Source organism: Gymnoscopelus braueri (genome assembly GCF_963280865.1).
Source record: "Gymnoscopelus braueri genome assembly, chromosome: 22".
Lineage (NCBI taxonomy): Eukaryota > Metazoa > Chordata > Actinopteri > Myctophiformes > Myctophidae > Gymnoscopelus > Gymnoscopelus braueri.
Window position 1 is genome coordinate 16,091,125 of NC_137624.1, and position 27,540 is coordinate 16,118,664.

Genomic DNA, 27,540 nt, shown 5'->3' on the forward strand with positions numbered 1-27,540 from the left:
ACCCGGGTCTGGGAAGATCACTTCTTCCAGGAGGATTTGCATTTGTATAGATATTTCGGAAGAACCGCCAATTCTACTTCACAATCACACGGGACACCGCACACCCTCAGGTCCTTGGCGATGTACACGCCGAGTTTGAAGTCATTCGGTTGGACGGTTCAATTATGACGTCGATGCAATATCCAGTAAGCCAGCAGGCAGGCTAAATAGTTGAACCATGCAGTGCACACCTTTTATCATGAGTTAGTTCCTATTGGAAAGGAGAGGGCCCAGACACGGGAGAAAGCTTACTGATGACATGGTTAACACATCAACAGACAAATGTGAGTAATGGGTGATGATCACAACTAAGAATTATTTTTACATTAGTCACCAAACCATTGTCAAATGTATTTCATTTATTAGCATCATCACTGTAAATCTCGTAAACGTAAAATACATGAAAAACACAAGACTATAAAATGTCACATAGTAACAAGACATTAATTTAGCTCCTCATTGTTGAAGCTGGATGTTGTGGTTGTGCACTGAAACAATCAAAATATAAACATTGGTGTCACACTGCAATTTTGTCTTCAATATTTGACATAAAAGCAGAGCATGTGCAAAGCAGATAAAGACAAAATCATGCCATCACGTTTAATTAATTAATTAATTATGTTTAATTCATTGAAGAGGTTTCTATCATCATAAAAAAAAGTAGGCCACTGAGTTTTTCACACAGGTGTTTAACTGGTATTGGCCATGGCTTGACTGAAGACATACTGTACAATTTCTCTAAAATTGTTGTAGAGAAAATGTTACCAATATAAAGCATAAACAGAGCATCAACCCTGTTGTATAGAGATAATTTAAACACAATAAAGACACTCAAACATCTCAAAGAGCCAGCCAAAAGCTGTTTCCAAACAGCCATCTCCATCTCTGGTGCTTGTCATGTCAACGTATCTCCAAGCTTTCATATTTTTGTCTTTTATAGTAACCCTTCCTGTGTAAATATGGTTCAAGACAAACAATGTAACATGAGTTTTGAAACTTGTAATGGAACACTTGTCGCTGCATGACTACACTGTCGCTGCAAGCTACAAAAAAGTTAAGCTGGCTAAAACTTTTTTCCCCATTCCCATTCTCTCTCACACAGATGTACACTTGATGTAAACGAGTGTGTTGAGCAACACTTCAACAGCGACTCGGAGACAGTGTAGCTGCACACTTAGTCCTTTTGTTGCTGCCAGTGTGCTGTTTGTGTCGCCCAGTGTGTACTTTGCCGGACAGCCATGTCGCAACAATGAAAATCATTTTACTTTCGCTGACTGACATGTATAAATTAGTATACATTTGTAAGATTACATTTTTGCTGTCACCTGATTCACTGAGGTCCTTGTTTTCTTAAAATATGCCACCAGCAGTCCCTAGAGGCAGTGCCTCTCCCTACACTTAACTGGACCAGTTAAGTGTAAGTCGGTTTGAACCGGCTGACATTACCAAACCTTAGAACCCTGCTTTGAATGTTTTGGCTGCACTAGAGCAAAGACTAGTCACCGGCGGTCACCTACAAATCAGTAGGGTCCATCCTCTGTGTTGCATGATTTAACTCTGCAAGTTTTATGGAGTTTAGATTTATATATTTTATGTGCTTTATGTGTTTAGATTCATATATTTTGTGTGCAATACGAAATGTAGGCCTAATGGTAGCAATAGACGCCACCAAATCAGTAGGATTAATCCTGTAGGGACCATAAAGGTGCAAATTCCATGGCAATCCAATGAGTATAGTTTTTGAGGTATCTCGTTTGGGACCACGTGTTGAGCAGACATAGGCTACAGACCATCCGTCCGACTGACCAACATTGCTGTTCTTTAAGTCCCGCTACCTAGCAGGGCGAAAATAAATTGGTGACATCATTTTGCTTTCTGGGATCCAGAAGTCAAACTGGCCAGACCCGAAGTTGTAAGTGAGGAAATCTTACAACTACCACTGACCTACTGTTCATTGGGAATCTGAGTGTGCAACAACCACTTTCTTCCTGGTGTCAGATGGACACACCTATGATACCAAGGTCACTTGGCTTTCAACAGCATGCCTCACCCAATTGAAGCACTTCACAAACACGTGTCCTCTTTGGACCTGCATTGTGATGTCCACAGAGGTCCTAAATAGTGAACGGTCTGTTTTCGGAGGGGTTCGTGCCTAGGGCGTAGCCTAACATAAAAGAGCTTCTGTACTCTAGTCCTCCTGTCTGCTTACATCACCACAAACAGATGTGGATGGCACAAATGAGATCATCATAAAATAACCATTCAGGTAAGATGTCCCTAAAACATCGAGATCACTGACTAAACGTTTTAGCCATTTGAATGCTGAAAATCATTTAACAAGTGTCCAGATTAGCCAACAAGATCATACCACTGCTATTGTAAGTGTGACATCAGTGCTCTCCTTGTAGTTGTAAAGACATCTTCATAGAGGTCCCAGAGAGTCCTGTGATTCTTGCTCACTGGCCAGTATCCTGCGGCCGTTATCACTATAGCTTCGATTTGGCAGAAAGGACAGCCTACGGGTGGACAGACAGAGACAGAGGGAGAGAACAGAAAGGAGAACATCATACATCAGTGGTTTCCAAACTTTTTAGCTCAAGACCCAAAAGTGAAATTAGACGTGTCGCTTCGTCCTGCAATGTGTGCTTGTAGATCTGCTATTTTCACTCATTCTTAAACTTTTTTGATGGAACTTTTTATTTACGAAAATGTTGATTTTTCTTTTTATAGTAAAAAAAAAAATGTTTTCAAGTTTCTTTGTTTAAACCTTTTTTAATCTTTTAATTGTAGGAAACGGAAAAAAGGAGATATTTACTCGCGAACCATAAAAATTGGTCCGACCCACATACGGGTCCCGACCCACTGTCATAGATCATAGATTAGTTTAATCATTTCTTTCCTAGAGTACGTTACTGAGTTCACTTACAGTATATTGGGTTCCCTTCTCTGGGTTTGAAGGCCAAGGTCAGTGAAGCTGCTTGGTACAGTGGTTATCAGTGGGGTTCAGCAAAATGTGTTAATATAGCATCAAAATCAGTTTTAACCAATTTAACCCTATATACTGTACATCGTCTATTTGAAAATGTCTACTAGGGGTTGGGGTTGGTAGGATTTGGCTGGATAAGTTAAAGGCAACTGAGATGAGAGGAGTTAAGTTGTGGCAGACAGAACGGAAGAGAGATGGATGGAAAATTAAAAGAGAGGCAGGCCGGTCTGCAGGGGGCAAAACACCCACACGTGCACACACACTCAGAGTGTAAATGCACGTAAACGCACACTCACACATCTGGTGGCATGTCCAGGGGGAAGGAGTGACGGGGAAAGATAAACAGACATGTTCTGTAACTTCTGCTCCTCTGTGCTGTGTTTGCTAATCGTTTCCATGGTGAAAAATGTTCATGCATTTTGAAACTTTTTTAGATAGCAGAAATAGCAGATCTATAAGCTCACAACGTGTCACAATGCGACACGTTGTGAGCTTGTAGATGTAGATTGGCTAAGGCTAATTCCATAAGAACTACTGATTCAGAATCGGCCTCGGGTCTTAATGGATTAATACCACGCCCGGGGAGAAGTTAGTGGTTATGGGGGCATCCTGTTTATTTTTTGGCACTGTGTGCTGACTCGTAATGCAATCTCTTGTCTTTGGAGTCGCTTCAAGGAGCTGCTATTTATTCCTACAAATTCAACATCAAATTTCCTTTGGCACCAGCTGCTCCAACCAGCTTGAGGAAGATTAGGAGTTTATTGAATTTATTTTAACTGAATTGCATGCAGAAAAAAAAATACTTTAAATAGACTGCTCTACAACAGGATTAGTTTAGGGCTGTTGCCCTTTTTGAGACAAAGTAAAATACTGTTATCTCCCGTATCTGATCGTAGAGATATGCACATGGAATATCATGCTTCAACATTTTTAGATGGGGGCAAATCAAACCCAGATTAAGTGAATAATAAAAAATAAATATTTTCTTAAAATCTGAGTAGAAAATCTAGGCTTTTACATGTCCTCGCAGAATAGTCCTGCCTGAAGACCAAAAGCCTAATATCCCCCTTGGCCATGGGGGGATCCCCCTTTGAGCTGAGTGATGTTTAGTTTCCCACACGTGAGTGCCTGGGTTTGAATCCAGGGGTTATATTTGGATGAGCTGAAAACGGTCCCATTTGTCCTGTTCTGAGTTATGGAAGAATAAATTGTGCAGTATTGGGGAGCAAACACTACATTTCTCTCAACATCCCACTGCAAATACTTGGCTTTATCATTTCACTCATTCCTGAAGAGAAAAAAACAAGAAAGCAATAAAGCAAAATACTACATGGCTTCATTTTGATTAATGTACTGTATGTGCAATTATATGGAATAAATGTACGCATGGAACAATGCCAACAAAAACCATTATAATTTTTTCTACACGTTCACTTGCTCGCTTATAAATCAGCTATTTTCAAATAGAGTCCACGATCCTAACCCTAACCTTTTTTTTTATACATGCATATATTTTCAACGCAATACAGCTTTCACACCCTCAATGAGTATCATTATGCCACTATGATAAAGAGGATGAGTGACAGTTTTACACGTAATCTGTTAACTAATCCTGGTGTTTGATAGCTACATGCTCAGATTAGAGTGGTCTGCCATTTGGCTAGATGATTCAGTTTTCTCTTACTCCATCTGTTGTAATACTCCAACATTCAGCCTTTGTTGCCTCTTCTAGATATGCCGCGGTTCTACAGACAAGGCGCCAGTGCTGCAGCCCTCTGTTTGGACGAATGAGACTAGCTCTTCAGATGTGAACCATGCTGTCATTCACATAAAGTTAACTTTTGCCCCATCCGTTTTTTTCACTGAGGCTATTTTTAGGGACTATCTTCCTCAAGTGCTTGATTAGGCTATCTGACCACACACTTTGACGAAAAACCTCAAACTTCAACTGCTTCTTTAGTTGTTGTCACCTTTGTGAAAAGTAAATCATTAAAACTACACCTGGAGTAACGTGCAATCTTGAATTGTGTGCAATGAAATTACAGTGTTTTTTTGGCTTGTTTTTTCAATAACAGCAGATTAGCATAAGCAAATTAATTTCTAAGAGGCACTACACCATTATAATTTCAAATACTTCTTAATAATCAGTCTAGTCTAATTGACAAAGGAGCAGCTTTGTAACTATATATAGGGCTAACCCACCCCATCGCTGGTAGGGGAAACATCACTCTTTAGTTTAGATTCAGTTCAGGTCAATGAGGATTTACTTATATGGTATTGTACATGACTAAACCATGAGTAGACCATGTTATCCTTACATCCTACCCATAGGGCAAGCGTACGAAAGGAGATGTTTTGACGGCATCAAATGATGTATAACGTTAAACACACAAACATTAAAGTCCATTGTCAAATATACTGCATGTCTCACAGCCCTTCAGACATACCATGGATTTAAATCACAGACAGTGTGGCTCCAATTTGGCTGGCCACATTTGTAGTAGTAGCCTAGTCTATGAAAAAAAAAAAAAATATTTGTTTTATCCCCATACTAGAACTTTCCCATATCACAAAAGTTTAAATGAAAAATGGGCTGCAGGCCTTCCGTCAAATAGGATCAGATCTCACATCATCAAGGTCATGCAGAAACCATATGCTGCAAGTCTACACAGAGAACATTTTCTGGAACCGAAGAAAAAAGGGTACGTCTCCCATTGATGCCCACAAATCTTCATGTTAATTACTAGAGCAAGAGGCTGATTTACTCTGCAGAGATGGATGGTACACATCATTGAAGTGGTGATAAAGTAAAGCAGAGTTTATGTTCATTGTTACCTTGCCTTGAGTTGCAGTCAGATAGCTTGCCAGTATTAACACTGTATGTAAGTATAGGCAGACAGTCAGGTCGACGTCACAGAGAAAAAAAGGAAGGGTCAGAAAGGTCACTGGCAGGGGGGGCTGATAGCCTCGCATAGCCAGACGATCAGAGATCTCTGCCTACGCATACGTCTGGTAACATAAAGATTCAGTGATTGGGCTAAAACTGTGTGGAAACAATTCAGAAACTGAAAAGAATAACAGCATCACAGAACCAATGCAAAGACTTTAGGACGTTCCTTCATAAGGGATGGTATCACAATCAGGATTGGTTTTCAATGCGGTTGGTGTGTTAGCGCGACCGGGACCAGGCCCATACAATGAATTTAGATTTCCTCAGATGTAGCAGTGGCCTGAGATCTCTTGGTCATCTCGTTATGTGAGACTAGGAGGCTGGTTAAGTTTGTCTGTGGGTTTTAAGAATATTAACCAATGAAAAGTATTACAAATAACTGACTAAATAACAACTACATTGGAACACTGATTCTTTTTTCCATTTACTGGAAAGAAGCGTTTTTGGATGTAAGGTCTTCACCAGAGAGCGACGATATGTGTTTCTGTATTTGTGTCAAAGTTGTGTAACATTCGAGATGCAGGACTGCCAGTTCTCAGAGTGAGCTTGAGTTGGCGAGTGTTATTGAATGTTTGTGATACTTTATGGATGACGTACTGTACAATACTCTCCATCATCACAGAACAAGATCATCTGTTTGTCTCTATGTTTGTGTGTATATGTGGGTACATAAAGTGTGTGCTCATTCAATGTGAATATCTACATCTTTATGTATTGTGTGTGTGTGTGCGTGTGCGTGTGCGTGTGCGTGTGCGTGTGCGACTGTGCGTGTGCGTGTGTGTGTGTGTGTGTGTGTGTGTGTGTGTGTGCACGTGCATACCTCCTTGAGAATGAGTGTGCTTGTCTGAAGGGTGGAGGCCTTATTTTCCCCCTTAAGTGGCCCTATAGGAAACTGAGCAATCAGTGCACAACATACACAACCACATCTAAAGGCTGCTAATAGCTTTGATGCAGTCCATCAGTTTGTTTGAACTACATTGTGGTCAAATTCCTGTATGACAAATAATGTATATGTGAAACAAATAAATGAATAAAAAACAGCTCTACTTCATTATGATCTATGTGAGGACAGTGTTTGAATGTCTTAATTATACAATAGCTCAAACTGTCTAAATGACTCTCTGACATTAATGGCCTACGGACCTACGGTACATTACACCATGTAGGACACACACCACCACACAGTTCTCTCTCTCTCTCTCTCTCTCCCTCTCCCTCTCTGAAAATCACACACAGAGACACATGCATGGGCACTCAGGCAGGCATGCACGCACGTACACAAACACACACACACACTCATTGGTTAGGTGAAACGTGGACTTATTCGATTCGATTACGATTCAGTATAGGCCTAGCCGTGGGCAATGCTGTTCAGTCCACAATAAAACATAAATCCTTCTGCATTACAAACTGTGCTGCCTATAATATATACAAATATGGTTTTCACATAACAACTGTAAGACAAGTACTGAGTACACAGTAAAAACCTCAGTGGTAATTTTACTCAGAGATTGTAATGTAACCAAATGCACCAGTGAGGCTTTGTCGGCTGGGGTGTGTGTAGGGAATTGTTGGGAATTTATCGATTCCGGTTGCGATTCTGATTCTGCTTATCGATTCCGGTTCATATCAATTCCCCATTGTGGTTCCATAAAAGTAAAGGAGAAAAAAAAAGGTCAAATGTTTAGATAACAACAATATCTTCATTATTTTAAGGGTTAAACAAAGTAAATAATATTTACTATTACTAACTGAGTATATTAGTGGTACCTGCACTGAGATCAATGTTGAAACCCCAATTTTGTCCAGTAAACTAATTTTATATACATATTTAAGAAAAGTAATGAATAATAACCCCTTGTGTTTATTCCATGATAACACAATGAAAATCAGCAGTTAAAGCTTATTGTACTCTTTATTTATAGGACAAATACTGAACCCTTAAATGGTTAGGACTGACTTGATTCCTTCATTTGTATGGGTACCCGGTACCTAGCAATTTGGATTCGGTTCCAACTTCAATACCCAACCCTGTGTGAGGAAAAATATGACCCTTTTAGCCTTCTACAGCTGAGACATGTGCCCACATTGTCCGCATTGCAAATACGGGATGACTTTATTTGATTTTGTTGATCTCAGCCTCGCTACAGTCCCTCAGAGTGAACGTCAATAGCGCTTGTAGCTTAACATAGCGTCACAGTTCAATGATACGTTGCCTTCAGAAGTAATTGGAAAGTCAACTATAAACGTTAGCAGGCTATAATCAATTATTTTATGCCACTGCATCGATGCGGATTTGCGGAATCGTCCACGTCTGCATTGCGATGCATCTTGGAATCGATTGGTTTCCACACCTCAACTTAACACTGCAGTGTTTTAATTAAACTAGGATTTTCCCCTTGCTACAGTAGACCCTTACTCTCATAGTTAAATGAACACTCCTGATTTTGCTGTGTACAAAAAGGGCAATCCAAGTTGAACAAGAACACGTGGGCGCGCGCGTGTGTGTGTGTGCGCGCGTGCGTGCGTGCCTGCGTGCATGCTACATGACTGTAGTGAGATAGACAGGAAATGGTAAAAAATAAGTTTCGTGTTCCTTTAATTTCATGGTAATATCTTTTCTGGGACATTAAATAATCAAACGGCAGCCTTATCTCTCAGCTCTCAGGGCTGCGGGGGGACGGAGGGGGGTGGTACCAATAGGAGAGCTACGGAGCTTTTTTTCCCCCACAGGAATGTGAGGGAATAGGCAGCCTCGGCTTGACCCACTGAAAAAGGAAATATTTGTTTAGGGCCCCACAATGATTGTTTTAGGGCCCCCTCCTTCCAAGATGATGATGACGACGACACACAAAGTATAAATTAGCCTTAAGGTCTCCTGTTTAGGAACACTTTCTCAGTGAATTACAACAACGGAGAAAGAAAAGTGGATAAGACAAAAGCTGTGGGCCGACATTGGTCAGTAGCAATCGGGTATATTACATGTGTTGTAGTGCAAACTTGTTACCTCATATTAAACTGCCCCACGTGAACGTGAATATCCCTGCTTCTAGGAAAAACATGGTGCAAACGCAGCTCCCTTTGGAACAGTATTTACAGTAAACACTAAACAGCCTTTCACTGGTAATTCAGATCGGGACAACGCAACAAATGCTCATAGTGCACTCTGATCTTTCAACTGATGAATGTGAAATTTTCATGATACATTTATAATAGCTCATGGCATTGTACTATCCTACTATAAGGAAACCACTGTCATCAAAACCTGTCTGTTCAGCAGGGTTCTCCTGCTTGAGCAATTGATCTGAACTCGCACACAGGCATTGACCATTAGCATATTCACACAACCACGACGCCTGTTTTTCACTTTCCCAAAATGTAAGCGGTTTATTAGCGGTTTTGTGTAAATACCGGAGATTCCAAGTTCGGCCTATGGTATCATCTGTCGTCATGGTCACAGTGCTGCAAGCTATGGGATGATAAAACTGCGCATGCGTGGAGTTACTGCTGCCGAGTGCCGACCACGGCCACAGCCACACAGAGAACGCCACAACATACTCTACACACGCTGCAAACATTGATTTAGGGCCCGTGTCCACACACACTGCGTTTTATGAGCGGCAGGGCATTTTGGATATCACTTCATAGCACTAGCGCGCAGATTCACACATACAATGTTTGAATCCAGGTTGTGTTATCAGCACACATAGCTTAGCTCAAACAGCTTAAACATCAACTTCTCATGGTTGTTGGACCGAGAGAGCGCATCCCCGGGTAGCGCAACGGAGCAGAGCCATGGGGTCCGCGAAGCATTCGCTGTGGGTCCGTGATGACATGCAGCAGAGCATCGGGTCCGCAGACCCCGATGGCCTACCTCACGGTTGCGGACAAAAACTTCTCTTTGTGAACCACAACCCGTGGAGCTGCAGTGTGCGTGCGTGCGTGCGTGCGTGCGTGCGTGCGTGCGTGCGTGCGTGCGTGCGTGCGTGCGTGCGTGCGTGCGTGCGTGCGTGCGTGCGTGCGTGCGTTGTAACTGTCGCAGCTAGGCAGACATCAACTCATAGGAACACACGCCTTGTCCATATACATAACTAAAATTCTGCAAATATTTTGAGTGTGCACATCCCCGGTTATGGACTAGTAGTGGCTATAATAACCATTCTGTTAACTCTTTGACTGCGGACGACGCGATAACGCGTCAAGTGCTACTTTGTCCAGTTGGCCGTCGACGCGCTCGACGCGCTGGACGCACGTTCATTGTTTGTGCTGGGTCTTTACATTATGTCCCCTTAAATTATTTTCATGAGAAAAATTCAAAATATAAAAATAAAAAAACACGAAAATTGCTGGCACTGGGGGAGTACTTTATGAAAATACTCTGGCAGTCAAAGAGTTAATGAAATAACAAATAGTATATTTTATTACAAACCACATACTGTTTTTCGAGCACGCTAATTGGACCTGTGAGGGGAAAATAGCCGGCCGACAAGCTCATAATATTAAAGTTAAGGTCATGAGCTTGTCGGCAATTTTCATTTACTGTCATCACATCTGTCAAAAGTATCCTACATACATACAAATGGTCATGTGTATGCTTTTTTGTCAAAACAAAATCAATTGAAACTAGAAAAAGTGCTCCTCGGAGCACAGGTCTCCGCCAGGTCAGGTAGGTTATTGTGGCCTCCTGGTGGCGCTATAATAGGCCAATGTGAAAAGGGTGCCATTTCTTCTTAGGCCTTGCACGGCAATCGGACACTGCATTCATGATTTGAGGCATTTTGTTAAAAAAAAATTGTTTTGCTAAATTAGACCTGCTGGAGGCGCTATAACAGGCAAATGTTAAAAGGGTAGCATTTGTTCCTCAACATAGTGTGAATGTGCGTGCAAAGTTTGACCGCAATCGGACGCTGCGTTCATGATTGACAGCATTTTGTTCAAAACGGGCCACTCCTGCAAACTTTAGATGTGAATCTTAGCCAATCAGAATGGAATATGAAAAATTAAACAGATCCGTCTTGATCACATGACTATAGAGATCATGTGTACCGATTTGCGTGAAATTTGGATAAAATTGGAAGGAGTAATGTAAAGAAATATGTAAGTCGGCCAACTGGTGGCGCTATAAAAGGCAGATGTGAAAAATGCAGGGCAAAGGTTTTTCCTTGACCTCTAGGGAGTGCGCATACAAAGCTTTACACAGATTGGTGCAGTTATAGGTAAAAGCACGAATAGGGCTGTTATAGCGCCAGCATGAGGCTGATTAGAAAAATCTCAAGTGGCATTTCTTCCTCGGCATAGTGGGAATGTGCGTGCAAAGTTTCACGGAAATTGCATGCTGTGTTCATAATTTGAGGCATTTTGTTCCAAACGGAGCAGTCCTGCAAACTTTGGAAGCCATTTCTAGCCAATCAGGATGAAATATGAAAAATCTGAAAGACGTTTTTCGTTTAATGACTAGAGATACTGTGTACTGATTTGCGTGATGTTTGGACAAAATCTGTAGGAGTACAGTTTTGTTTTGCAAAAAGCGGCCTCCTGGTGGCGCTATAACAGGGCCATGTGAAATAATTGGGGCAGAGGTTCTGAATTGGCATCCAGGGAGTGTGTGTGCACAGTTTCACTGCGATCAAGCCAACGGTGCGGAATATTAGCTGTCCACAGACGGACGGACGGACGGACGGACGGACGGACGGACGGACGGACGGACGGACGGACGGACGGACGGACAGGGGGTAAAACATACTCTCTCGCCATGCCTTTCGGCCTGGCGGAGACAATTATGTGAATGAAATGCATGCTGAGCACAGTTACAATGCCAGACTCTTTGAACCAAGCTCTGAAGAATGAGGCAAATTGCTACAGTAACTTGTTACTATTTTATGTTAAAAAACTACGATAAATGATACAAATAAAACACACACACGTACACACACACACACACTCATTTGTGCACACGTGCACACACTGACACTCACACATGCCGTATTTATACTCTCTCACTACTACACACAAACAAACACACACAGTCAGTCACCATAACTTCAACGTGAGGCAAAGAGCTGTTCAGAATCAGCCCCTTGGCAGTGGCTAAGACATTTGGAAACGGAATGCAGCCAAAATCCTATCTTGAGCGTAGCTCAGAGGTAGATCAAAGATGATGGCTCATGACAGGTCTGGCAGCACGAGACACACAGAGTTTAAAACTGACGGTCAGCCTCAATCGTCTTCCTACCCTTGTTAGAATACATGTGAGCTCTCTCTGTGACTGTGACATGCGAGTTGACTTGGCTCCCCAAAAGTTCTGGTCCTCAACTCTTTACCCGGGGACCCAGAAGACTGAAGGACCTTAATGCCTGATGTATACTTTGCTCACAACACGTCGCACGTTGCGTGGGACATCTTCGTAGTTTAGTCTATGTCACACTAGGTGTTATTTGTGTTACAGTGTTTTACTTTTACTACGGGCACTAATTACTTAACTGGGTTGTTGTTGTTGTTTTTGTTCTCACAGACAGTGCCAGGTTCTTAATCGTCTCATATAAAGTACTTATTTTAGAGAATAGGTACCCCAGTGGAGAGTGTTGTGGGTAGATGTTCTCCCCCCCCCCCCCTTTAAGTTTTCTGAGGTTGAAGGATACAGTACTCTTTTCTGGATTAACTGTGCCTCAGGTTTGGCAACCTCCACATGGAAAAGCAGCATTATATTACCAAATATTCAATTTATCTTGGGGAAATCTCCAACATGGCAACCTTTAAAGAATCAAGAAAACAAATAGATCCTTCCATTTACTGCAACGTATTTTCTTTAAGGATGCCGTGATTGTGAAATTGCACGTTCATGCAATCAGGAGAAAGAACTCATACACGATACAGGATAAACAAATGAAATTGCAAGTGACTAAACTATTAACTGAGCATGAATTGAAACTGGAACACAAGCTGATGAATTATCTTTGTGGGTTATTTTTCATTTTAATTATAGTTATAATAATAGTTTATTTTAATCTGTTAGCTAGTATATCATGCATGAACTAAAACTAATTTGCAGTTGCAGCCAAATCAGGTGATCTTCTCCGTTCTACATCATTGAATCTGATCTACAATCTCACTCGGAGCTCGGATGCAAAGCGCTGCCATCTTAAATACTTGCAAAGGAAGATGGGACTGTAGTTTAAGAGTCTACGCGTTATTCCTTTTTACACAGACACGCGCTTCACAGACAAACTTTTCCAGTGTGATATTGCGCCACAGTTCCTACAGTAACTTCCTGGACTACTGTACAATCACAGCTAGGACCCTTTGTGATACGCCAGTAGTCCAGGAAGTTAGGAACTAATGTAGGAAGAGTGGCAATCAGAGCCAATTGTGTCACAGGTCAGGTAGAGATGTACGTTTTGGTAAAAAAAATATACATATATATTTCGCACAATTTATATAAGTTATGACAGGGGTGTGCAAGGCCGCACAATTGGCTCTCGGACCACATATTGGGGAACCATGCTGCTTCTATGAAGCAAATGTCTATAATGCATTATAAACATACTTATGATCAATATATTATAATCTGCTCTTAACACTCTATAATTATAGTTCTACTGTAAGCACTCATATTGCTTTATAACAATATCATAACACAAAGCAATTTATAATGACTTGTAAGGTCAAGTACCATAATTGCTGGTCACTCACAGGCCTTTTCTTTTGGCCAGGATCATAGTGTATTATAATTCTTACAATTGTAATACGTTATAATAATTTGTATAATGTATTATAACCCATTATGGAAGAAACGCATACGTCTGTGGCAGCAATTATGTAGTATTAAGGTAGCTACTTGACATCACAAAATGTTTTTGTAATGTATAGTGTTTTAAAGGGGCCACACCATGAATTTTTTTTTTTGGCGGGGGTATTTTTTGGGCTCCCCAGTGTCTCTTGTACCCATATTTTTTTTTAACATTCAGTCATTCATTCTCATTTCAGAGATTTTCAGAATGGGCGTGTCTGAACAGGCCATTTCAGAATGGCAATGCAAGTGACATCACTTGCATTGCCATTGCATTGATGATGGCCAGACAGAATTGCTCAGTAGCCCCCCCCTGCCCAAAAGGACGTTTTGGTATTGCAGCTGAAAGTGCTGTATAAGCCAGAGACAATTGACTTGGGATGAGTATATCTGAGTGATGATTTAGGCTCAAACCTTTTGAAAAAGGTTTGAGGGACATACACCATATGATATTAAATATCAAATATTTTTTTTAAATTCATGGTGTAGATCCTTTAATGATTATTTGTTTAAAGCCTTTCAACTATAATTATACAGTGTTATAAACAGATGCCATGCGTTATAAGTATGTTTATAATGCATTATAGCCATGGATGATAGAACGTGTTACCACACACACACACACACACACACACACACACACACACACACACACACACACACACACACACACACACACACACACACACACACACACACACACACACACACACACACACACACACAGCACCCAAGTTACTGACAACATAATTCAACACAATTCATCCAATAATTACTGCACTCTGTTTCCAGTCTCCTCTATCCTGCTTGCTATAATCTGATTCACTGGGTCTGTTTTGTGTCCCAGGGAGTTTTTAATACAGGACATTACATTGGTGTTAATAGTGTTTGCATGTTGCTTCCTACACACAGACACACCTACGGTACACACACACATTGAGGAAGACAAAGACGCGCACAAACACCCACAAAAACAATGAGAGACACTAACAGATGTAGGCACGGACAAATTGCACCAACGCATAAAACCTACATAGTGAGAAACCGATGCTAGCACACATACATTTCCGAACAAGCAAACACATACACACCCACACACGCACGGACACACACAAACAGGAAGTTGTAGACAGATACAAAGATATAGTGCAGTTCACACAAAGACACACACACACACACACACACACACACACACACACACACACACACACACACACACACACACACACACACACACACACACACACACACACACACACACACACACACACACACACACACACACACACACACACTACAAGGTCTCAGGCCATGTTGCATTACATCAGTTAACAGTTATACAGTGAACCACTGTTAACTGAGTTACTGGCTAGAAATAATGTTACATTTCCACAAACGTCTTAAAAGAGAAGCACAAGCTGGGTTGAAACAGCGCTAATGCTTCATTTATGTGCGTGTTATTGTGTTTGCTTACATTTTATGTGAAATATGTGCTATGTGTGTGCATGTCTGTGAGCATCCGTGACGCTTTGTGAGCTTGTAGGTCGGCTATTTTCGGCACACGCCGCCGTCATGCGACAAACTATGAATCGGGTTTCACTCTCCAGCAGTGAAACTCTCAAAGTAAAATGAAACAGTGCAGGGCTATTGCAGGTCACCTCATCCATCAGACTCTACACCCGAGGGACACAGAGCATGAAACTGTCACCTAAATCACCACCATTAACGTCAATGGCAGTAAACCTCCCGGAAAAGCACTCCAGGATTATTATTATAATAATAATAATAATAAAGGGAGACTTGTAATAGAGCAGACTAGAAATTCTAAAGTAGAGTAGTGTGCGTGTGTGTACGCAATTGTTGTGTGTTCCTGTGAGCTTTTTATTAGCCTAATTATTAGGCTAATAAAAAGCTCACTGGAACACCCAGCAAATATTCTCAAACAGTTAAATAACTCACAAGTGTGTCACTTAAATTCAACATCTAGGATAACTGTACTGCCGGAGTTTCTAAAGCATGCTGTGCAGTGTGTGTGTGTGTGTGTGTGTGTGTGTGTGTGTGTGTGTGTGTGTGTGTGTGTGTGTGTGTGTGTGTGTGTGTGTGTGTGTGTGTGTGTGTGTGTGTGTGTGTGTGTGTGGTACTGTCAGTGGCGCCAAGCATGCTTGTGCCAAGAGTGGTGATCTCTGACAGTGAAATGTGTGAACACATTTTGCACTGTGTGTTTGTGTCTGCGTGGTTTAAGTGTTGCTCCCACTTACTCTTCAGAGTGTCTGCATTATATATGGGTGTGCATGTGTGAGTATATACTATACATGTCTAGTCACGTGTGTGCTAGATAAACGCTTGCCTGTGTGCGTGTGCGTGTGTGTGTGTGTGTGTGTGTGTGTGTGTGTGTGTGTGTGTGTGTGTGTGTGTGTGTGTGTGTGTGTGTGTGTGCTCGTGTTAACGTGTCTGTATACTGTAACAGTAAATGGTGACAGACGGTTCCGCTAAACACTTCTAAAGGTTACACCAAACCAAACAGAGGATGGAAAATCCCAGCTTGTGTTTAATCTGATCACCCCCCGGTCCCTCCTGGACACGGATAACTACCTTCACTTCATTATTCCAGCCTGGTGTCGAATACTATTCATAGTAACAGAAGTTAAAAAAAAGAAAAAGAAAAAAGAATCAAGAAAGAAACAAAGAGGGAGGCACGGTGGCGCAGTCGGTAGCGCTGTCGCCTCACAGCTAGAAGGTCCTGGGTTCGATTCCCGCCGGGGACGCTGTGGGCGCTGGGGGCGTGTCTTCTCCTCCGCGTCATCAGCGCCCATACCCTAGGTGGGGTTGGCGAAAGGGCCTACTCTGTGTGGAGTTTGCATGTTCTCCCCGTGTCTCCTAGGGTAGTTAATACCCTCACAAAAACATGTAGTAATCCTGGTCGCTATACCGCCTCCCCCATGACAGCCGGGGCGCCTGATGGAGGGGAAGGGAACTGGTTGGAATAACGTGTTCCTTCCACGCGCTACGTCCAACCAGGGAAACTCCCCCCTGTCAGGTGACAAGAAGGTCAGTTGGCTCTCATGCCTGAAGGAAGCATGAGCTCGGCCCTGGCCTCCCTACTGTGGGGGACTGGTGTAGTGCTGGTGTAGGGCTGGTGTAGCGCCCAGGATCACTTAGGAAATTGGCACCGGGTGAAAAAAATGGGTTACAAAAATCGCGGGATAAAAATTTAAAGAAAAAAAAAAAGAAAGAAACAAAGAAAGGAAAAAGAAACCCTACACTTAGGCCTAGTATTTCCCTCTACACCAAATCTCTTCAACGGTAATTTCCGATCGACAATCTCTGTAGCTATTTGTGCCCAATGTTCGCCCCCCAACCATCCAGAGCAGTGGGACTAAAACCGTAAGAGTCTTGCATTAGCATATCCTGGTACCGCCTCAACAAGCGTCACCGCCGCATCGGTTCAAATCCAGTTTTGCTACATTGCTCTCTCGTTGTTCACATATGGGAACAGCGCCCTCTGGCGGTGATAACAGAAGCTTCACATTAACTCCCTCAGGGCCAAACCTAATTTTGGCCCGATGGGTCTTCCGTCGCTTTCCGGTAGCCCCCTCCCGAAGGTATTATAGGCGACCGGAATGCGGAAGTCGTTCTCTTGGCTTCCTTCTGCCTACGGTGAAGGAGCTTCGCAAATTCAACAAACAAAAGAACGAGTTCTGCGGGTCATCACAACTCTATAGCGACTGGTAGGATTCGCGGTCCACAGAGTTCCCCAGACCTTCTTCTTCTCCCTCTTCCCCACTGTGTTTTTCCAGACGAGGAAAAGCACAGCTCTTCAAAGAAAAGAAAAAGAGAACGCTAAACTTAGCCACCTGTTGGCTCCGCTAGTAGCTAGCGGCCTAGTTTAGCTTTCCACCTTAGTGGCTAGTAGCTTAGCTCGCCACCTCCTCTCCATGGCTCGACGCCGTACCGCCGTTTCTGACCGTCAGGAGTACCCCCTGCGTCGCTGCGGCTCCCGTTCCTGTCCTCAACTCCTGGACGAGTGGGACACACACAACCACTGCGTCTCCTGCCTGGGTCTCGCCCACGCCGAGGACGCTGCTTACGAGCTACACCCAAGATGCTCCGACTGTGCGTCTTTCAACTCGTCCGAGCTCAAGAACCGGTTCCACGAGGCCAGAAACTTTTTCCAGCCTCCTTCACGGCCCCTGTTCGAGGACTATGAGGAGCAGCGCGGCGGCGACCGCCATTACTTCGCTTCCCGGCGATCTGCGGACCGCACACCTGCTAGCCAAGCTGCTCGTCGGCCTCATGCTTCAGCAGCAGCTAGCTGCGCGAGGGCTCTGGAGCCACCAAAACACCCCCGCTCTCGCTCTCCAACGAGGAACGATTATGTTGAGCCCCGCGTCGAACCACCCCCCACCCCACCCGGTGGCCACACCGAACACCGTGCGGCCTCCCACTACTCTTCCACCCCGGGGAGCGTCGTTTCGGTCGGCGATTATGAGGTGGATGACGACGCCCTCACTCCCTACCAAGCCGAGCGGCAGGAGTCGCAGGACGTAGGAGACTACCTGGTCGTTGACGAGGTCGCGGAGGACGGGGTGGTCGTCAGGGATGACGCTCTCACCGCGGACCGCGACCCCCCGACCCCCCCAGCCCCAGCTGGGACCCTCCACACTGTCCTTGTTCACGCTGAGCCGCTCACAGCCCCCGCACCGGCCATAATAGGTGAGATCACTCTTCTGGAGCTCTATAAAAAAGCCACCGTCAGATGTGGCCTCAAGTGGCCAGGCGACGAGATCAACGAGACCCCTATTAACACCTCGGAGTTTCAGGGACTCGACTCAGTGGAGGAGAAAATCACCAAGAAAAGCAAACTTCCACTGGCGATGGGTTTCGTCTCGGCTCTCTCCTCGTCCTGGAGCGCTCCCGCGGCCCCCGACGCGGATCCCAGAAGGCTACGGTTCGACATCGATTGTGTGGGTGCGGGTGAACTGGGCCTCGGCCCCCCCCCACCCATGGATCGCACCCTAGCCAGCTCCCTCTGCCTTAGCCAGCCTCGCGGCCAGAAAACACCTTTTTCCACGGTGAAAGACATCCCCGTTTTCACAAATGAAAAGGACATCGCTGCCTCCCTGGCTTCTAAAGCCGTCTACAGGGCGTCAACATCGGGCGGCAGGGCTCTCAATGCCTCCGCTCTTCTACAGGGCTCCCTGAAGGTGCTTCTGAGCGAGGCGGGAGACGCCGCCACACCCGAGCAGCTGGCCGAGATGCGACGCCTCACTCAAGAGATGATCTCTCTAAATAAACACACCATAGAATGGACGGGCAGAGTGCTGGGGCTCTGCGTCACCCACGAAAGAGCACGATGGCTCGACCATGTTACTTTCCGCGGTCCCGAGGACAAGAAAAAGCTGCTGAACCTCAAAGTCACCCCAGGAAATCTTTTCCAGGGCGCCATGGATTACCTGAAGGAGAGCAGCGCGGTTCGAAAAGCTCAAGATGAGGCTGCATTGTCCTGCATCCAAGCCCCACCCAGAGCACCTCTCCCCAGACCCCAGTCCCGTCCTGGACGACAGCCAGACCGAGGTAGGCCGCCGAATCGTCAGGAGGGCCCAGTTCGACAGGCCCAGTCTTCCTCCGCTCCACCTGCTGCCAGAGAACAGCGGGACCGAAGGGAGGACGACCGCCCTCGCCCCCCACAGAACAGACCCAGCCAGAGAGGCTCCAGCAAGGGTCGCGGTGCCAGGTCGCGTCGGTGACACTGTCACTCCCTGCGTGGAAAGCAGGGAAGTTTTCTCCCCCGGTTCCCTCTCCCCTCAGACGGGGGATTCGCGCCTGTATCTAGTGGCCTCGGGCCTCATGTACGGGTCACCGAGGAAGAGGAGGAGATCTCCACCGGAGCCAGCAGATGCGACGGAAGATCGCTCGCCAAGCACCGGAAAAAAGAAGAGCAAAACACAAATCACACATTTAAGTGCCACAGCAGATTGTCTGAGTGTGCATGCGTTAGAGAGAAAAGTTTTGCAAAATACACATACACGTGCCACAGCAGATCGTCTGAGTGTGCATGCTATTTCTACTGTTGTTGCCAATGTTGTGCTTTTACATGCTGCTGTATTAAAAAAGACCAACAAAAAATTGCAACTGAAAACGGTAGGAATGAAAATGAGCCGGAGACCGCGACGGACCCCCCCCAGGGGGGTCCATGGTGGTCTCCGGACAGAACAAAGGCTTGTGGCGGGCCAAAACCGCCACATGCTACATGGGTCACGCCAAAATTTTCCTCGGCGCCACAAGGTAAGACAAAGTCTAGCTATTGTCGCAATGACGGTGGGGGGGGCCAAAATGGCCGCCTCAGCTGTTCAACACGTGTCGCTAGACAAGATGGCGGCCCCCACTTGCAGACACGTGTCGACAATAGCGAAGGCCGGTCCCACGTGCGCAGCCAGGAAAATAATAATGGCCGCGCCCATGAGCACGAATGTAACAACAAGCACGGTAGCCATGCCAACGAGTGCAGCCAAGATGGCGGCTCATGTGAGTACGAATACAATAACAGTCCCCCCCAATCCTTTAACACTACACATCGAGCGTTGGAAAGAATGCAACGCCAACCCCTGGGTGCTTCGTACAATAGCAAAGGGTTACAGGCTGCAGTTTTCCACAAAACCACCCATGTCCGACAAAGTACTTTTGTCACGAGCGAGTGGTCAAGCGGCGCTGACGTTACGAGAGGAGATAGCCTCCCTATTACGCAAGAACGCCGTACGGGAAGTGTTACCAGGAGAAAGCCGGCTCGGTTTCTACTCGAGATACTTCCTGGTCAAGAAGAAAGGGGGGGGATTACGTCCCATCATGGATCTACGAGCTCTCAACAGGTATTTGAAAACTTTTCAGTTCAAAATGCTGACGGCGGCGGCGTTACTACGCTCGGTCCGTCAGGGCGACTGGTGGAGCTCAATAGATCTCAAGGATGCTTACTTTCACGTCCCTATTTATCCACCGCACAGGAAATTCCTGCGGTTCGAATTCGAGGGTCATGTGTACGAATACCTGGTCCTCCCGTTTGGAATGTCACTAAGTCCCAGGGTGTTCGTCAAATGTACTCAGGCAGCGATAGCTCCCCTGAGGCAGAGGGGTATTCGCATCGCGAGTTACATCGACGATTGGCTACTGAGTGGGGACTCGTATCAGGAGGCATGTCATCACACCAGTACAGTGGTGTCGCACCTGACCTCCCTAGGGTTCACACTGAACTTCGAGAAGTGCGTGCTCACGCCGTCCCGTCGCGCTACTTTCATAGGTATCGAGCTGGACGCGGTCTCTCTCAGGGCTCGTTTGTCTCAGGAGAGGAGAGTTTCCTTTCTGAGATGTTTAGCCATGTTTCAACTGGGACGCAAGGTCCAGTACAAAATCTGCATGAGGGCGGCGGGGCTCATGGCCTCGGCCATTTCCTTGATACGCCTGGGCAGATTGCACATGCGCCCTTTTCAGAGATGGGTGGGCTCCCTCGGGGTCCCGGTAACTCAGGGTTTTCGCCGGGTAACGGTGTCCGCAGCGTGCATACAGTCCCTCCAACAATGGAAAGTAGTCTCCTTCCTGTCAGAGGGCGTTCCAATGGGGAGGATCATCTCCAGGAAGATGATAACCACCGACGCCAGTCTGACAGGTTGGGGCGCCACCTTCGAGGGCAGAATGGCCAGGGGTGTGTGGGACCGCAGTATGAGGGCGGCCCACATCAACTACCTGGAGCTGATGGCGGTCTTTTTGGCGTTAAAGCACTTCAGACCCCGCATCAGCGGTTGTCACGTTTTGGTCAAGACGGACAATACTACGACCATGGCCTACATAAACAAGCAAGGAGGCCTGAAGTCTCCTACCTTGGACGGGTTGGCACGGAGGCTGATACTATGGTGCAGCACGCACTTGGAGTCAATCCACGCCTCTCATGTCCCTGGTCTTCTGAACAGGGGAGCCGATCTTCTGTCCAGAGGCAAGACTCAGGCTTCAGAATGGTCTCTGCACCCCGCGGTCGCGAACCAGATCTGGGTCAGGTTCGGGCGGCCCAGAGTGGACCTGTTTGCATCAGAGGAGAACGCGAAATGCTCGCTGTTTTTCTCAATGAAAGGCCAGGCTCCGCTGGGGTTGGACGCCCTGGCGCACGAGTGGCCGAGGGGGCTACTTTATGCGTTCCCTCCGATGGAGCTGATCCACCCTACTCTGGAACGGATCAGGCTCCGGGACCTCACGGTGCTGCTGGTGGCTCCAGCATGGGGCACCTGGAGGTCGGAGATAGCTCCCCTCCTATACGAGCGGCCTTGGCCCCTCCCGCTGCGAGAGGACCTGCTACAGCAGGCGGGGGGCGAGATTCATCATCCCAGGCCCGCAGATCTGTGGGTTTGGCCCGTGAGAGGGAAAATCTGACTGCAGCCGGGCTTCCACCTAGGGTGGTAGCGACTATTCAGGCCGCTAGGGCACACTCCACTAGGTCCGTTTATGGAGCTAAGTGGGGTGTGTTCGAGGAGTGGTGCCTGGACCGGTCCCCGGTTGTGGTCCCTTTCCAGGCTTCGGTCCCAGACATCCTGACCTTCCTACAGGATAGGTTGGATCTGGGAAACGCCTTCTCCACAATCAAAGTATACCTGGCGGCCATCTCGGCCAACCATGTTGGTTTCGGTAGGAAAACCGTGGGAAAACAACCAATGGTGCGCCAGTTCATGAAGGGTGCCCTGCGGGAACACCCTGTCTCCAGGGCTTTGTTTCCCACGTGGGACTTGGTCCTGGTGCTCGACTCACTCTCTCGTCCTCCTTTTGAACCACTGGAGACGGTGGAACCTAGGTTCCTCACGCTCAAGACGGTGCTCTTGGTTGCGCTGACAACAGCGAAACGGGTGAGCGATATGCATGCCCTATCGGTAGTTCCGGAGTGCATGAGGTTCGCTGGTGATAACGGTAGGGTTGTTCTTAAACCCAACCCGGCGTTCATCCCTAAGAACCACCTGGCGGTGGTGACACCGACCGTGCTGGTTGCTTTTCATCCGCCTCCGTTTGCCTCAGAGGAGGATCGGAGGCTGCACTGTATCTGTCCAGTGAGGGCCTTGCGGCTGTATGTCCAGAGGACTGCGGCCCGGGACCGACCCGGCCAGCTGTTTGTTTCCCTGGGCCCTGGGCCTGGGGGAAAAGCGGTGGCTAAGTCTACGCTTTCCCGATGGATTGTGGAGGCTATTCGCTTGGCGTACACTAGTAGGGGAGCCCCAGTGCCTGACGGACTGAGAGCGCACTCTACTAGGGGTGTATCGACGTCATGGGCCCTCTGCAGAGGGGTTTCCATTCAGGACGTCTGCACGGCAGCGAGTTGGGCGTCTCCCTCGACTTTCGCTGCGTTCTACAGCCTGGACGTGGCAGCGTCTTCCCTGGCGCACGCTGTCCTGGGTGTGGCCTCCACCTGAAGGTGGGTAGGTGCATAGAATGGCCGTAGGATCTGTTCATGCCCCTGTAATTTAGTGTATGATTGGCCGACGTCTGGGCCTTAGATGAATAAGGCGGACTTCGGTCTGTCAGGGCCCTCCCCCCACTAGAATAGACAGGCTGTGCCTGCTTTTAGTTATGAGGCAGACTTAGGTCTGTCAGGGCCCCACTTCTTTTCCTGTTCCTTACCCCAGACCCTGTGGGTCTGGGGGTTTCCCCAGACCCGGTGGGTCTGGGGGGCTTGGGCGCCAGGGGGTCACGTCCCAGGGGGGGCGTGGCCCTGGCGCCCAGGCGCTGGGGCAGGTTTTTGTGGTATCTTGTTTGTAGATACATTCCGGGGGTTTATATCTCCCATATGTGAACAACGAGAGAGCAATGTAGCAAAACTAAGGGTTACTTACGTAACCCCGGTTTTGTAAATTGCGAACGAGTTGTTCACAGAAACACCCTTCTTTTTGCTTCACCGTAGGCAGAAGGAAGCTGGTGTATCAAGAGAACGACTTCCGCATTCCGGTCGCCTATAATACCTTCGGGAGGGGGCTACCGGAAAGCGACGGAAGACCCATCGGGCCAAAATTAGGTTTGGCCCTGAGGGAGTTAATGTGAAGCTTCTGTTATCACCGCCAGAGGGCGCTGTTCCCATATGTGAACAACTCGTTCGCAATTTACAAAACCGGGGTTACGTAAGTAACCCTTAGTTCACGTCCTGTCCTGCATTCAATTTCCTTGCTCTCTGTTTTTTCTTTCCTGTTTTCTTTTCATCATACTATCTATTAAATCAGAAATGCCTTACAAATCTTTAAAATTAGTTAGAGTTTCATGCACTTCTGCACAATACAAAACACATTATTAATCATTTAGTTTGCAAACTACTACAACCACATTACTTTACACTTAAGAGTTGATGTTGAACCACAGCAAAACTACTATACCTTGACATATAGTTAGCTTAACCAAGTTAATAGGAAATTGAAACTACACAGGCAGCAGTGGTTCAGGAGGTAGAGTGGCCGATTTGGAATTGGAGGGTTCCTCGTTCGATCCCTGGTTCCTCCTGACTGCATGTCCAAGTGTGCTTGAGCAAGACACTGAATGCCTAACTTTTCCAGATGAGCAAGTTGGTGCCTGGTTTCCTCCGCCATTGGTTTGTGAATGGTTGAATGTGAAATACATGCTAAAGCGCTTTGGATGGTCCAGTTACTTATACTACTACTGTATACTGTATAACATATAAATAAGAAGAAGAATGTCGTTGATGTAACACTAATGCGTATTATAACAAAGATTATACAAAACCAAATCATATGACTGAAAATAACCCGACTCAGCTGTGGGTGAATCAGAATATTTTTGCTGGGAAAAAAACGTAACAAAAAAGTCCTTGCAACAAAACATTCTTCAACTTGCACACTAGCCCATAACAATGGACTAAACAATGGACCTATATGAAAACTTGGCGGGGCAAAATCTCCTATTTGCATGACACATGGAATTGATATGGCCTTGACGAAACTGGAGTTCCTTGTTAATGCTGAATGCAGAAGTGGTCATGTGTCTGAAAGATTTGAGATGAGCTACAGGGAGAGTCAGGGTGCAGCAAAGTCTAGCCGTAATATTGGTACCCTCTTCTGTGCTGTGTTGTGCTGCATACACCAGTGGTTCTCAAACATTTACATTTCAAGGACCCAATTTGGTATGCATTATTAGGCAACAAATCCCCATAACTCTAACAGTGTGCAGTGATGGAAGAAGTACTCACATTTTTTACTTAAGTAAAAGTAAAAGTAATAGTAATAGTGAGTAAAAGGACAAATGTACTGGCATCAAAATATCTTTAAGTACCAAAAGTAAAAGTACCGGTACTCATTTTGCAGAAGGTCACATTTCACAAGTTTTCATATGTATAAAATGTATACAAGTCCTTTGAAAATAGCAGATCTACAAGCTCACATCGCGTCGCAAAGTGACGCATGGTGAGCTTGTAGATCGGCTATTTTCAAATTGCCAAAGTATAGGTCTGAAGTGGTTTTGTAATAATAACCAAAATCTACAAAGTAACTAGTAACTTTTAGTAAGTTTTCAAATAATTATAGTGGAGTAAAAGTACAAAATTTGCCTTTGAGATGTAGTGGAGTAGAAGTAAAATTATTGAAAATTGGAAGTACTCCAGTAAAGTAAAGATACCTCAAAATTGTACTTAAGTACTGTACTTGAGTAAATGTACTTAGTTGCTATCCACCACTGACAGTTTGCAAAGGGAACCAAATGGACACGTATTCCATTTGCACACTGTCAGAGCTATTAGACCTGTAAAGGGTCCATTTGGTTCCTATCTACAGTATAAGTGGGGACCTCCTGGAATTTCACCAAGGACAGCTGGGGGTCCCCGGACACCACTTTGAGAACCCCTGGCATACACAGCTCTCCAAAGGAAAGGCAAAGATGTTCTATAGTTCTAGTCAGAATGTATGGTAACTTTCATCAGGGTTTCCTGTAGCAGCACTAGCCATAGATAAAGAATGGCACAGACCATTAATCCACTTTGTTTAAATTAAATCATACTATGTTGATATAACACATGAGAGAGAGTGTTATACCATGAGATATTGGCACTGCAGCGGTCGTAGGCACAAGACCGAAGGCCTAGTGCTGACAATTTTACCATGTTGAGTCAGACAGTAAGAAATCTGAGACAATTTTAAAAAATCAATTTAAGGCATTTAGCATAAGCTCTTATCCAGAGCGACTTACAAGTGCGAAATGGGAATAAGCTGAATAAGCATGAACTCTAGTCAATACACAACAATTGCCCCGAGTGCAGAGAGTGAACAATATAGTGCCTCAAGGAAACTAGGATAACAAGTAAACAATGAAACTAGCATCTGTCTAAACAACATGATATCTAAATAACATTCTTCACATTTGTGGTCAAGAAAAATACCAATCTAAGTAGAAAAAAAAACATAAGAACATGTGACCAAGATATATCTGCATAGTAAACTAGTGTCTAAGGAACAACAGTGACAAGAAGGGACAGAGCGAGAGGAGTGCTAGGGGGTGTGGTGGAGTCTGAGAGGTGCGTCTCAACGGAGAGACAGAGTGAAAGCATACTGTACTGTAGGAAAATGGTTCCCAAACAGGGGGTCGGGACCCCCAAGGGGTTATTTTGGGAGTCAAACTAAATGCAATACCTACAATTCCAAGTGCTTGTCAGGGTAGGGGGTCCCCAGTTCAAATATGATTATATTGGGGGGTCCCCAGTTCAAATATGATTATTTTGGGGGGTTGCAGCCTGAAAAATGTGGGAACCCTTGCTGTAGGAAAATGGTTGTAGCATAATTTGATTCCAGGGGTGCATGTGGTTCCAGACACACGCACTTCTTGTCTCACTGAAAATTGTGAGGTGCTAGGTGGCATCTTTGCTAATTGGTTAATTAGTCAAAACCCAATCTACTGGCTTCTCTTTTTAACCTATTGAACTTGTCTTAATCTTTTAATTTAATTTATATTACTTCCAAAATGAGGATACCTCAACCCCCCACTGTCCCCTTACCTCAGTGCAATAGAGGTCCCATTGACGGATGCAGCTGAACTAGGCCTGTGGGTGTATCCGTGAGGGTAGCTCCCTTGCCGCACGTATCTCTCATCCCCGCAGCACAGTATCACCAGAAAGGCCCTACGAAACGCCCGGTTGAGGAACGCATAGAGGAACGGATTGAGTCCTGAGTTGATGTAGCCAAGCCATAGCCAGGCGGTCCACAACTGCCACGGTACAGAGTAATGTATGAAGGGATCCACTATATTGGTGATGAAAAATGGCGCCCAGCACAGGCAGAAACATCCCATGATAACTGCCAGCGTCTTCGCCGCCTTGGTCTCCACGCGCATGCGGCTGTTCGCCACAGGACCTGGCTCTGGGGAGGGGCACGCTGCCATCCTAAGGTGGTAGTTCTCTGATTGGTCAGATGCGGTCGATGACCTCGCCGTGGCGTTAAACAAAGCCGTGCTTGTGATGGAAGCGGAGCCGGCACGCTGGAGGTTCCCGATCTGGCGAGCGTGGGTCATGGCGGTGACATAGATGCGCTGGTAGGCCAGAACCATAAGGGCCAGTGGGATGTAGAAGGCCACAGCAGAACAGATCAGAGCGTAGGGCCGGTTGACCATAAACACACAGTTGGTGTCATTAGAAGCACCCATCGAGGCGTGCCTCTCTTCAATCTGTGGAAGACAGAATTATATAATTCAAACCAGTGAATATATAGGCTACTGTTCGCCCATCAAGATACCAGTGTTGATAAGGTAAAGTCTGTAACTTTAGAAGTG

The 27,540-nt window shown here is 45.7% G+C and overlaps 1 protein-coding gene across 1 annotated transcript in view; it reads right to left on the reverse strand.

Moving 5' to 3' along the window:
- Nucleotides 1–2,461: 2,461 nt before the first annotated feature.
- Nucleotides 2,462–27,540, reverse strand: part of LOC308077721 (5-hydroxytryptamine receptor 4) — a gene marked incomplete at its 3' end in the record, with an annotated part of 56,403 nt that continues 31,324 nt past the window's right edge. The window contains exons 6-7 of the mRNA XM_080418602.1: nt 26,771–27,435; nt 2,462–2,555 (exon numbers count right to left, since the gene is read on the reverse strand). Of these exons, the coding sequence (XP_080274728.1) occupies nt 2,462–2,555; nt 26,771–27,435 (759 nt within the window). The remainder of the gene's footprint in view (nt 2,556–26,770; nt 27,436–27,540) is intronic.